We start from the raw sequence: 12612 nt of genomic DNA on the forward strand, positions 1-12612 counted from the left end.
TTCACCGCATCAATGGGACGATGGACGGGGCCATGTACCGTCAAATCTTGGGTGAGAACCTCCTTCCCTCAGCCAGGGCATTGAAAATGGGTCGTGGATGGGTATTCTAGCATGACAATGACCCAAAACACACGGCCAAGGCAACAAAGGAGTGGCTCAAGAAGAAGCACATTAAGGTCCTGGAGTGGCCTAGCCAGTCTCCAGAACTTAATCCCATAGAAAATCTGTGGAGGGAGCTGACGGTTTGAGTTGCCAAATGTCAGCCTCGAAACCTTAATGACTTGGAGAAGATCTGCAAAGAGGAGTGGGACAAAATCCCTCCTGAGATGTGTGCAAACCTGGTGGCCAACTACAAGAAACATCTGACCTCTGTGATTGCCAACAAGGGTTTTGCCACCAAGTACTAAGTCATGTTTTGCAGAGGGGTCAAATACTTATTTCCCTCATTAAAATGCAAATCAATTTATAACATTTTTGACATGCGTTTTTCTGGATTTTGTTGTTGTTATTCTGTCTCTCACTGTTCAAATAAACCTACCATTAAAATTATAGACTGATCATGTCTTTGTCAGTGGGCAAACGTACAAAATCAGCAGGGGATCAAATACTTTTTTCCCTCACTGTATATGAAGAATCTCAAATATAAAATATATTTTCATTTGTTTAAAACTTTTTTGGTTACTACATGATTCCATATGTGTTATGTCATAGTTTTGATGTCTTCACTATTATTCTACAATATAGAAAATAGTAAAAATAAAGAAAAACCCTGGAATGAGTAGGTGTGTCCAAACCTTTGACTGGTACTGTATTTTCTATAATCTTGAGACTGTATTATGTTTTTCCCCTATATTCCAGACACATGTAATTCACTTTTTTGGAGATGTCATCTACTCTGGAATTCATTCCTCCACAGTTCTTAGTTAATTGGCCTAATTACTTCATTAATTAGAAGGTGTCAAATTGAAGTCCTATCAAACCGGCCATAGCAGGGGTGTGTATGATATAGCCATAGTGAATTATGGACATCAGTGTGAAAAGACCTTGACAAACTCTGAAATGCATCCAATTAAAGCTGTAATTGGATCGCTTCACTGACAGCTACATTACGTATGAGAATGTGACCTTGTGACCTCAGAGTTAGAATTTGACATCCTTGATCTGGAGCTTTTGACAAGGTGAAGCAGTTTGATTTAAGTCAATTTTACCCATATGAGCATATTGTCTTTCTCCTTTACAGGTATAGCATGCTCAAGAGCATTATATTAATCCAGCATGACTATCAAGGTCACTCGCAAGCACATTGGGGTAATGCCATTTAATAAATTAAGTATAGTGACCATTATGGCTATATGATTTCATGACAGGGAGTCCATCATGAAGCCACAGCTAACACACTGCGCCGAGGTCCTTGGAAACATTTTGGTCAGAGAAAATGGTTCATATTTTGAACATCAGAAACATCTGATCATTTATAGAGCACATTAAAAAATAATGTTGGGTTACTGATTCTCTGGTTCCATAGGCTACTTTCTATGAGGTACATTTGGATGAACTTTCCATTTAATAATCCACTTTATTCTGAATCTGTTTTTACCAGGACTCAAGACGACACACAGCATCACAAGTAGACCTTGTAGTCTATTTTTTATTTTAGTTATTAATTTGAATTACACTGAGACACCCATCTTCTCACTAACAGGTCTGCCACCAGGCTCACCAGCATCAACCATCCTGTATCAGTCCCTTCCATTCTGAGGCAGCTTCCTACATAGTCCTGGTGGGGGACTGACAGTCAGCCTTCCACCCAGAGATTTATGGGAGCAGGGCCAACTTTTCCTCCCTGGATCGACTCCATGGTAACCGTTCTGTTTCTTATCCCCAGCTGTGCCTCAGGTTGTGAAGATGAGTGTGTTCCAGCCATGGATCACATGTAGCCTATGTTGATCATTTTGTAATGACAATTATTACTTTTATTAACATAACACATTGTTAGGGCAATTACCATAAACTAGGTTTTTAGTTTATTTACATTTTAGTCATTTTGCAGACGCTCTTATCCAGAGCGACTTACAGTTAGTGCATACGTTTTTTTTTTATATACTGGCCCCCCGTGGGAATCGAACTCACAACCTTGGCGTTGCAAACGCCATGCTCTACCAACTGAGCTACACGGGACCAACTGAGCTACACGGGACCATCATGTTTACATGGTTAAAAAAATATGCTAATAAATCTTAGTTTTCTTAGATTACAGTTGGAAAATCAACTGAAAGAAATTAGAAAAAAAGTATTTAATAAAATCCCGTGTGCATCCAAAATATCCTAACCCAAATCTACCACTAGAGAGCACTGTTTACACTTTCTCTTATACTCTAGTTATTTACAATCACTCAGGATAATGCAAAGCAGAGACCCCTGCTGGAAAGCGACAACATTAACTTTATGAATTATTTTGCCTCTGAACAGAAATTCAAGAGCTACTTTCTAAGTGAGAGCTGGGATTGAAATCACAGAAAATCACTCACACAAACATGTGCATTTTGCACACACTTCAACGCACTTTCAAACAGTTTGTAGGGCAAATATGTCAAACCACCAACTTTTATGGTACAGTATACCTACTGTTGAAAGTTCAATATGGGGGTAACATCAATTAAATTATGGACATATTCTCTAAAGAAATAGTGAGCAGATCATCAGGGCTATTACATTTTAATAACATTCTGTTAATTGAAAACCTGAAAATGACCTGCTGGAGCAAAAGGGAAAGAGCCAGCATGTCTAATAAAATATCCCTGGGGTCCATATACAGTAGTACTTACACAGAGATTCAATCAGCAAGCTCAGATTAAAAAAGGGAGAAACACATTTTTAATTAGGGCATTGTTCCCGTTATTCTGTCAGAACTACTATTTGGTTGATGAAATAACACCACTAAAGTACTGTAAAGGAGATGGCTTCTAACTGTTATTTTATATTAGGTCAAGGTCATAAGGTTATCAATGCATATTTGTTTATGAGAAGTTATTGAATACACTCATATTAGTTATTATATGTAATTTAATGGTCAATTATAATGCTGAATATTCAAGCCAGTTACACCAAGCACAACACACTGTAGTGGTCTGAATCTTAGAAAAGTTCAATATGTCTAACTAAGCCAGTGCCTTTTGTAATTTGCTTCTTTGAACTGAGTACAGTATAGGCTATTGTTCACCAGTATAGGCTATGGTTACCATTCATGCTGACAGAGATTATTGTCAAATAATATTTAACATAAAGCAAAAGCATTTACTGCACTTGAACTGAATAAAGTTTTGCACAAAAATTCTCACATTTCTGCGTTCCACACTTTTTCATCTTTCCTTGTCTCTTTAGCTCTGAGAAAGAGTGAAGATCTTCATGAAGTATTCTTAAAATCTATGCTACATGAATATGACAAAATGCATTATAATGATAAGTATCTCTTCTGTCAAATCCAATGTCACATATGAGCCATCAAAAGATGTCACACAACAGTGGAGCATGCCATAATTTATTACACATTCACTATTGAATAAAGCCTACCTATAATACTTTTTAATGTACATATACATATTTGTACAGGGCATAATTAAGGGTACAAGACTAAATGAGCGTAAAATCATATATTAGAATAGATGATTGATAAACTTTCTATATGATGATCAATTAACTTAATACATCATTGACTACTGAAGACAAGCAAAAGACAACTAAATTCCTATTATGCACATGCGAAAACACATGGCTGGAATCCTTATGTCTATAAATGGTGACAGAAACTATGATGGGGAAAATGCCATCAGGATCAAGACAATTTGCTTAGCATTATCAAGTGGTCCTAAATTGCACTGCTGGTGTCAGTTAAATTCCAGTAAATGTAATTAAAGATGCAATTCTTTATATTTCTATAGGCCTATAATCATGTATCAAGTAGCCATAGGCTATTTCACTGAATTACGCTATCATTTATTTCCTGAACTGACCGAAATTTAAATACAATTGACTAAAAAACGTTTTTTTTCCCCGCTGTAGCCTGATATATGCTATAGTTGCTGCAACCATGGTCACCAAAAAGTAGAGGAAAAGGCTGGAGTGGAGTTGACTAGAGAAACCCAAACTGGCTCAGTTTTCAAACGACTATTCAGCTGGGATTTATCCACGCCAGGGCGATCAGGGGGATTAACCAGTAATTAAACCCCATAAACAATCGTCCCCTTGGCCTTTTCGACGTCTTGTTGAAGGACACTTGGTCACTTTGCACATAAAGGAAAGTGCGGACAGAGGGAGGGACAGTTTAGATCAACGATATATGAGTAAATAGCAAGCACGTCCTAAAGTATTTCAAATGTCATTTATCCAATAAATTACGTTTATGGAAAACTAGACATTAAAATGACACGTAGCCTATACGCCCACTCTACCTACATTCAAGTGAAAATATTGACAGCAAGCAGTTGAGTTCACGATAAATTTAACTGGAATATGACTATATGTGACGGGGTAAACATAATTAACGGGTTATGAGTATAAATAAATTCGCATAAGGACAATTAAAAATGTGTCGGGAGATTAAGTCATGCCTGTAGATAATCTACATAATCGAACCAAAAGAAAACCACTATGAAAGTTGGATAGGCTATGTCCTGGCCAGAAAAACCTTATCAGGGTTGAGACCAGCGTGCCGCACAGTTTTCACCAACAGCTTTCCAGACTATAGGAAGTGGTCAGTAGGCCTAACCTTTATCCTCATCCTCGGGGACCCCCTTAGTGTTTTCTCTCTCCGTTTGTTTTTCAAAGGCCAACAGGAAGCGCCAGGATCCCACATGACCCCTGCATTGTTACAGAGCAGATATCACAGCCATTCAATGGAGCACATCTGTGTGCTGGTGATCTGGGCTATGATCTGTGAGCTGGAGCCAATGCTATGGCGTTCATTCACAAATCCCTCTGCCCCTGTAGCATAACCCTTTCTGAGGGAAAGTAAACCAAATAGAAATAGACATTTACCGAAATAGAACGTTTTGGCTGAGTTTGGAGAGCTAGGATGAAAGTAACGAAAATGGGCACCAGATTGGGTAGGCCTATTAAAAATGTCAGGGGATGATTCTGTTAGAATAGGCTAGACTGGAATTATTGGACTCATAAGGAAATATTTTTCCAACTGCCAATAATTGGCTATACAGGAAAGTGTTTTAAGAAAAGTTGCATATAGGTTGAACTGCGGTTTTTAAATATGAGCAATTAATAATTTAGAAAAGTTTGAGTTGGCCTACGACTAACTCCGTAAAAGGACGATTGAACATTTGCAAACAATATGCCTAATTCTATTTCTGTTTGACAGCCAGTTTGGCAGATTGTGAGAGTTGGGGATGTCACCATGAAGGACAGAAACGTCCGTCAAATATATTTAAATGGCTAAAATTCACATCTCTGCACATTTGTTAACCTTTCCACATGAATTGCAATATTTCATAAGACAAGGTTATGAATGCAATTCCTAAATGCAATAACATGATTATAAGCTAACTAAATTACACAATAAAGGAAGTCACCATTTCAGTAGGCTATCGAATCTGCATGAGCTTGGATTGAACATTTTACACCCTTGTTGTGGTTTATTAATTAGTTAAAGTTACTGCTTAAAAGTGACGTGAGTATTTAGGACTTTTAAAGGTGTATATCCCCTGGAATGAGGTTAAATAAAAGGTCATTGGAGAGTGGATCTACTTTCTCCCACCTGCCCTGATTAAATGACGGAAAAGTTGCCTAGGCCTATAGAATGTAATTCTAGGATCCTTGTTTTGCGTGAGAAGTTCAAATCAGGTTAAAATACATTTCGAATAAGTGTGCAGGAGGGGGGGCTTAACAAAACATATCTGCTTGGACCTCTGACAACTTCAAGCTGCATGTCTTTTCGATTACAGGGTCCAACTTCCCCAACGAGTCCTGGTTCATTTGCAAATAAGCATTGCAGAACAGCGTAAATAATTTCAAATAACGTCAACAAGTCTGCAAGTGTTTTTCCGCAATATGGAATTGGAATTTCAGTGTTTGCTTCGTCGCATGTAGACAAGGCACACCTAGCCTACATGCAAAGCTGTCCTTTTAAATGCTATAGGCATATACAGTATGAATAGTCTATATGTCGCATTTAATGTTTGGTGCAAACATTAGGCCTTAACAATCAATATGACATTTACATGCAAAAATAGGCAGCCTAATATCCTGTATCAGGACAAAAATAGGCATACCCTAAACAAAACTAATCACAAAAATGAATTAAGACACCAGGACTACAAAAAAACACACATTTTGCTGAATTTCAAACAATTGTATTTTTGGAATATAAATTATTTTAAAAAACACGTGTATGATTTAATACAGCCATATAACGCAATGATTTTACCATTATAACTCAGTATTTCATGAACACATTGTTTTTTTCTCGGTTTTTGCTATATGCAAAGGTTTTTTGTTCTCTCCGTGATGTAGCCTATAACCCCGTAACCTCTACATCCAACTATTAAGACAATGACAAAGGGAAAGGGAGAATGAATACTAGATCAGATCAATCCAACTCAATATTCTCAAACAAAAGCCAGTCTTGGTCATTTTCTAAGGAGCTGTCCAAAACATTAATTTTCTTATGAGTTGGGTTTACAACCATTTTCAATCCCATCAAGACAGGACAGCCTTATGTATCATCATGATTATCAATAGGCTATTAATGTGCATTATTTGTTTACAGTAATCTTTTGCGGATCGTTGATAACATCTGGACTAACTTCTGCCTTCTACCTCCCCAACTAGGCTATAGGCCAACAATAATGTTCAAACGCTGTGTAATAACACAAAATAATGGATTCAGACATGGCCAATCCCAACAACTAGGCTAAATCGTGTTTTTGGCTGATGCCAAAGGCACTGCATGGCACATAGGCTATCAAATAGAAAATAACTATTTGCTCAATACGGCTACACTATATATAATGCACACCTAGTTCACCAAGTTTGGAGAGCAAGATCCGCGCGTGTTGACCTGAGCTCATTTCGCTCATCAATATGTCGAAATATGACCCACTTCGATTCTATAAGACAGTCAGAAAGTCTACATTTTACCGAAAGACTTGACCTGAGGACATCACCCATAGGCATAGGCCACTGAGAGAAGAATAGTCTTCAATTCTTCACGGCAACATGTGATATCACAGCTGTTTGATGGCATCGCCAATTTTTAAAGCGCCACGGTCCTTTTTATGCGCAAACCGATTTTGTCTATTGACTGGACTAAAGACCAAACAGATTGTCCGCGTCCACTAGGGCAACAATCTTATGATAAAACTATAAATTACATTACCCATGCCCTATAGTGGTTATAGATAATATTGGATAACCAGAGACCAACGGATGACTATTACACACCATCTTTGATTAGGCTACCTTAACAACATAGGGGTATATTAAGTTGCATTCCCGTATAATTTGACATATAGGGCTACATCAAGTGCAAGAAACGAGTAGCCTAGCAAGTGCACCACCCATCGTGTCCCCCTAGCCAACTATGCGCTACTCTGGGAAACACCGTTGGAAACTTATTCAGTAATGTTGGGCACTGCGAAAGCATTTTGCGGAGTGATGGCTCATCCCTGTTTGGTAATCTTCCTCATTAATATGATTTTTTTTTACAAACACATTAGAAAAACATATTTGAGGTTTCACACCCCTCCCCCATTCGAGGATACCCCATTTTCATGGGCATGCCTTATGTGCGCTTTGAACCGAAGAACCAACGAAATGTGGAGATTTCTCTATAACAAAAAAACTTTAAAAAACTCTCAGCAGAAAATAGTTTGTTTTTTATTATAAAAAAACTAACTGGGAAGGTTGACTGAATCAAAAATGGTGTCCTACTTGTTTATGTATTTTGAATACTACAGCTTTGAGGATTGGGTGAGGTGTAGGGGTGCTGTCATCGGTCTTCTAGTATTCTGGAGTCATTGGTCATGTGGTAACATTTCACGAACTCTATTGGTCCAAGGCACGTGTCTTAGATACCGGACTGCAACGTCACTGGGGGGACTCGTAGCCTATTAAAAATAAGAACGAAAATCCATAGTGAAAGTATTTCAGGAGCAGTTAGCGCCTCTTTATCTACTCGTAGTTTAGTAGTTGAAGCATCAAGATTGGATTGGTTCTGAAAGGGGACCACTACTACTCAGTATTTTAAATGGTAGATTACTTTCTCAACAAATAGATCAATCATAGCAAGGCGGAAAAATACATTTGAAGTATGTTTTTTCTTTGTGAAAAAGGCAAGAGGCGTGGTTTTATTACTACCAAAACTAGATACTGAAAAAAAAAACGGATTTCGTTTTTATTTCCAATAACATTTTATTTAAAAAACGCAGTGGACAAGGAAAGCTAGAACACTCATACATTGGAATTCATAATTTTGTGTGGGAGAGAGAAAGGTAGGCTACCAGAATTGGACATTGAGTATTTCACCATGGAAGAAGATGATAATCGCAATGGAGAGCGTCAACATTCGGGAGAAGAATTCAACAGAGCTATTCTTCCTCTTCTCCAAGCACCTGGGAACCAGCAACCGCACCGAATCACCAACTTTTACATTGATAATATTTTGAGACCAGACTTTGGACGGCGGAAAGACGGGACTTTTAATTATGATGAGAATCACCTCAATGGACGAGAGAATAGTCCTCGCCTTCCCCCCAAATCTGGGCAGTTAGGTGGGACGGTGGCAGGGGAAGGAACATCGAATTCTCGTTCAGTCGGTGAGCCCAAAAAAGATATTGTTGGAGATGCGCCTCTCAAGCCCCGAGGAGAAATTGGAGATCAGTGCCTAAGCTCCGACTCGGATAGTTCTCAAGCCAATTCTGCACCTTCGTCGAAACCTATGCTCTGGCCAGCCTGGGTGTATTGTACAAGATATTCAGACCGACCATCATCAGGTAAAGTATAGTATTTTCCTTGCCTTAGTATTAAGTAAGAATATGAATACCATTAACCACTGGATCACTTGTGCAATATAAACTGACTCAGTGAACTAAATAAATCAAAATATAAACCTGAAACCATCTCCTGCAGCCACATTATACAAACATAAAAATGATCCCTTTGTGTAGCTTATTTTCAACTATTTGTCCAAAACTTTTAGGAAATGAATAAAATATATTCGAATGATATTTTCGTTGCCAATTAATGTTTTTATTTTTTATTGTTTTATCCATAACGACAAGGAAGACTTCGATTGAGCTAGAATTCTGATTGGATGATAATGGCGGTTACAAACCAAATATTAGGCGTAGGCCTATTATAGGTAATGTTATCGTATTGTTACTGTTATTATAAGTATCTCCATAAAACATATTTGGCAAGTCATGCAATTATTATCAAGCTGACAATTCCGTTTGAATAGCCCTAATAAAGAAAACAAGGAAAAGGATGAAGAAAATAGAAAAGTCAATACTTTTTGGAGAAAAAAAAAGGATTGAAAGTATCGAAGTATTAAAAATATTGAAGTATTTAACTTGTAAAGCAACATTTAAAGCAGTATTGAAACATAGTTTAACGCCAGTGTTCCTCACTCGTCTTTGTTAATATTTAATTAGCATATTTTTTTGACAATGGAGCAAGGCAAAAACTATCCCATCCATATGCGAAATGACTGAGATGCATGCAATCACACTTTTAGAGTGCAAAGTTTCGAAAAAAAACTGGACAGACATTAGGAATAGAAACGTCGTTTTGTAATTACTTTTTACTTCCCTCCTCTGATATATTTAGCATGTAGTTTATCATATTCTCAAACTATTCTCATATTAGGATATTAGGCCTAGCATAAGCGCTTATCTACTGCTGCAGGACGTGATTGTCAGATTTTCCATTATGGCCTATCGGCTAATGTTTGTTATGTTTTGAGGTTTTTCATATAACGTCGAAGTAAATACACTTCAAAGTGTATCAAAGTAACAATTATATATGTTGTCCATTTTAATTTCTAGGCTATTTAATTTCTAGCTAACATCGTTTAAAAGGAGCACATTGTTAAGCTATATTGCATTATCCATTCATCTATTTAGAAGCACTAACATGAAGTTAATATTGATAATATCCCATCGTCGTATAACCTATAGGCCCTATATTATGCATAATGGAATGAATACGTTAACTTCTCCGAACAACTCGAAAATTGTAACAAAATAAAGTTCCATTACTAAACAAAAAAAGTTACCACTGTGTTTTATGTTGGTCTCATAGCATAGGTCTGCATGTAACGAAATAAACGGTATTAAAAAAAAAACTTCATTCCAGGAGTACGGAAAAATAGATAGGCATATTGATCATAATAACGTTCAAATGCTATTGTGAATCCAATAAACGTGCAGCTGCGAATCGATCTCTTATTTGGTGTAGAACTAGCCAACTCAAAATCAGTTTCATGAAATGTTCACGATATTCATTACATATTTATGAAGCTTATAAATGTAGTTCCTATGGTAACAGTGATAAAGGGGCGCCTATACCCCCTCCCTCTAACCCCACCCCCATCAACACCCACCCATCATCCTCTCCTATGCACACAAAACCCCGCACCCTTTTAGAATATTTTAAATTCTAATACAATTTTAGGTCTATAGCTTATTGTGCCTATACTGGCAATTTGGCTAATATTAATACCAACACAATACTTCTTCTGCTACTAAAGGCCCATTGGGCCTAATACTTGGCTATTACTGCTATCCTACTAGGCCTATTCTAGCATGTTAGAGTCCTACGAATCCGTTTTGATCGTCATGATCATCATATTAATTAGTCAGGCATTAGTGATCATGTTATTGAGGACGTTGAAGGCATCGTTTTTGTTCCTTTCAAAGTCTGATCATTGAATGTATTCTAATCTACAGGGCCAAGATCTCGTAAACCAAAGAAGTCGACCACTACCACGACGACGACGACGACCCCAAGCAAGGATGACAAGCGTCCAAGAACGGCCTTCACAGCAGAACAGCTCCAGAGACTAAAAACGGAGTTTCAGACTAGTCGGTACCTGACCGAACAGAGAAGACAAAGTCTGGCACAAGAACTGGGCCTCAACGAATCTCAAATTAAAATCTGGTTTCAAAACAAGAGGGCCAAAATAAAGAAGGCTACCGGGAATAAAAACTCTTTAGCCTTGCACCTGATGGCACAGGGACTATACAATCATGCCACATCATCTAAGGATGAAAAATCAGACAGCGATTGAAGAAAAAGATACAATGCAATAAATAACTTTAAAGGGCCAGTGTACAAAAATACCAGCAAATATTTAAAACATGAATGAGACAGGATTTTGCAATATTCTGTAGGTATAGTTTAAAAAAAAATCTGTTACTTTGCTAGGTATTATTACTGCATTGTTGGAGCTAAAAACACAAGCATTTCGCTGCACCTGCGATAGCATCTGCAAATCTGTGTACGCGACCAAGACACTTTGATTTGATTTAAACCATTTTGTTTTATAAAACTTTTGCCATGTTCTCCCTGGAACTTTAGAATTGCTTCAGCATCAAAGTTTGTTTTGTTTTTAGTAAGTTTTGTTTTTATCACATTTGACCGAAATAATGGAAACATGCTGAAGTCCAAAGATTTGTTCTGCTGCATTTTGGAAACTGTGAATTTAAATAGCCTAAATTGTGTTTATCTATGTTTTGACGATTTTTTTAAAAATCACACTGTTTCCTTGTATTTTGATGTTCATGTTGAAAATGTTTTTTTTGAGGTTCCTTTGTTTTGTGTAAAAATACAGCCTGTCTGAGTTGATATGGAAGGAACCATACGCATTGAATTATGCGTATTATCTGATAACAATGCATTTTTATATTAAAATTAAAGTTCTGCATTAACTATAGCTATCTCGTGAGCATTAAATATTAATACATTCAGTAAAATAATTCATCTTTGGTTACATGTATTGATATGAAACTGAGATTTGATGAAAAATAAATACATAATATATTCAATAGGCCTATAAGTTACTTTAAACTTGACCCAAACTATAGAAATTAGTTGAGTCATAAAAGGAATGTAGCCTAACTTCACTTTCACTAAAGGACCTCTGTTGAAATACCTATAGCATATAGTAAGAAAAACAAAACAGTATTTTATCAACTGAAATATTTGCCTGGTATGTAATCGCATAACACGAACTTTCTTGCAAGTCTACCATTGGTTAAGAATGCTATGATTCACCCCAAAGTTCAAGTTATGCGCGCGTAGCTCATATCCAACGGTTAAATAGGGAGGAGTGGTGGGGGGTGGGGGTGGATGACAACAATGGGAATTGAGCAGATATCCATTTGGAATTATCATGGAAATGCATCCGTTTTGGGTCACTTCAACCACCAACAAAATCCAATTTAACCCCGGCTCAAATCAGGATTTCAGTGCCAAGCGAGGACCTTTAACTTTGTACCATAGGCCTATATGGACCATATGTCTTCACTTCAATCATTTTACTCTTATGAAACACTTCACTGCTGAAGTAACGTCAATGGGCATCATATATAGGTCTACTGTACA

General features: G+C 37.3%; 1 protein-coding gene across 1 annotated transcript; it reads left to right on the plus strand.

Annotated features, from left to right (window-relative positions):
- The first annotated feature begins 8160 nt into the window (after positions 1 to 8160).
- Positions 8161 to 12033, plus strand: LOC121535254 (homeobox protein engrailed-2b-like). The gene is made up of 2 exons (XM_041842133.1): positions 8161 to 8999; positions 10956 to 12033. Exons 1-2 carry the CDS (start codon positions 8534 to 8536, stop codon positions 11294 to 11296), a joined length of 807 nt encoding a protein of 268 aa, XP_041698067.1. The 5' UTR covers positions 8161 to 8533; the 3' UTR covers positions 11297 to 12033.
- The last annotated feature ends 579 nt before the right edge of the window (positions 12034 to 12612 follow it).

The sequence above is a fragment of the Coregonus clupeaformis genome, chromosome 21, assembly GCF_020615455.1.
Source record: "Coregonus clupeaformis isolate EN_2021a chromosome 21, ASM2061545v1, whole genome shotgun sequence".
NCBI classification, from domain to species: Eukaryota; Metazoa; Chordata; class Actinopteri; order Salmoniformes; family Salmonidae; genus Coregonus; species Coregonus clupeaformis.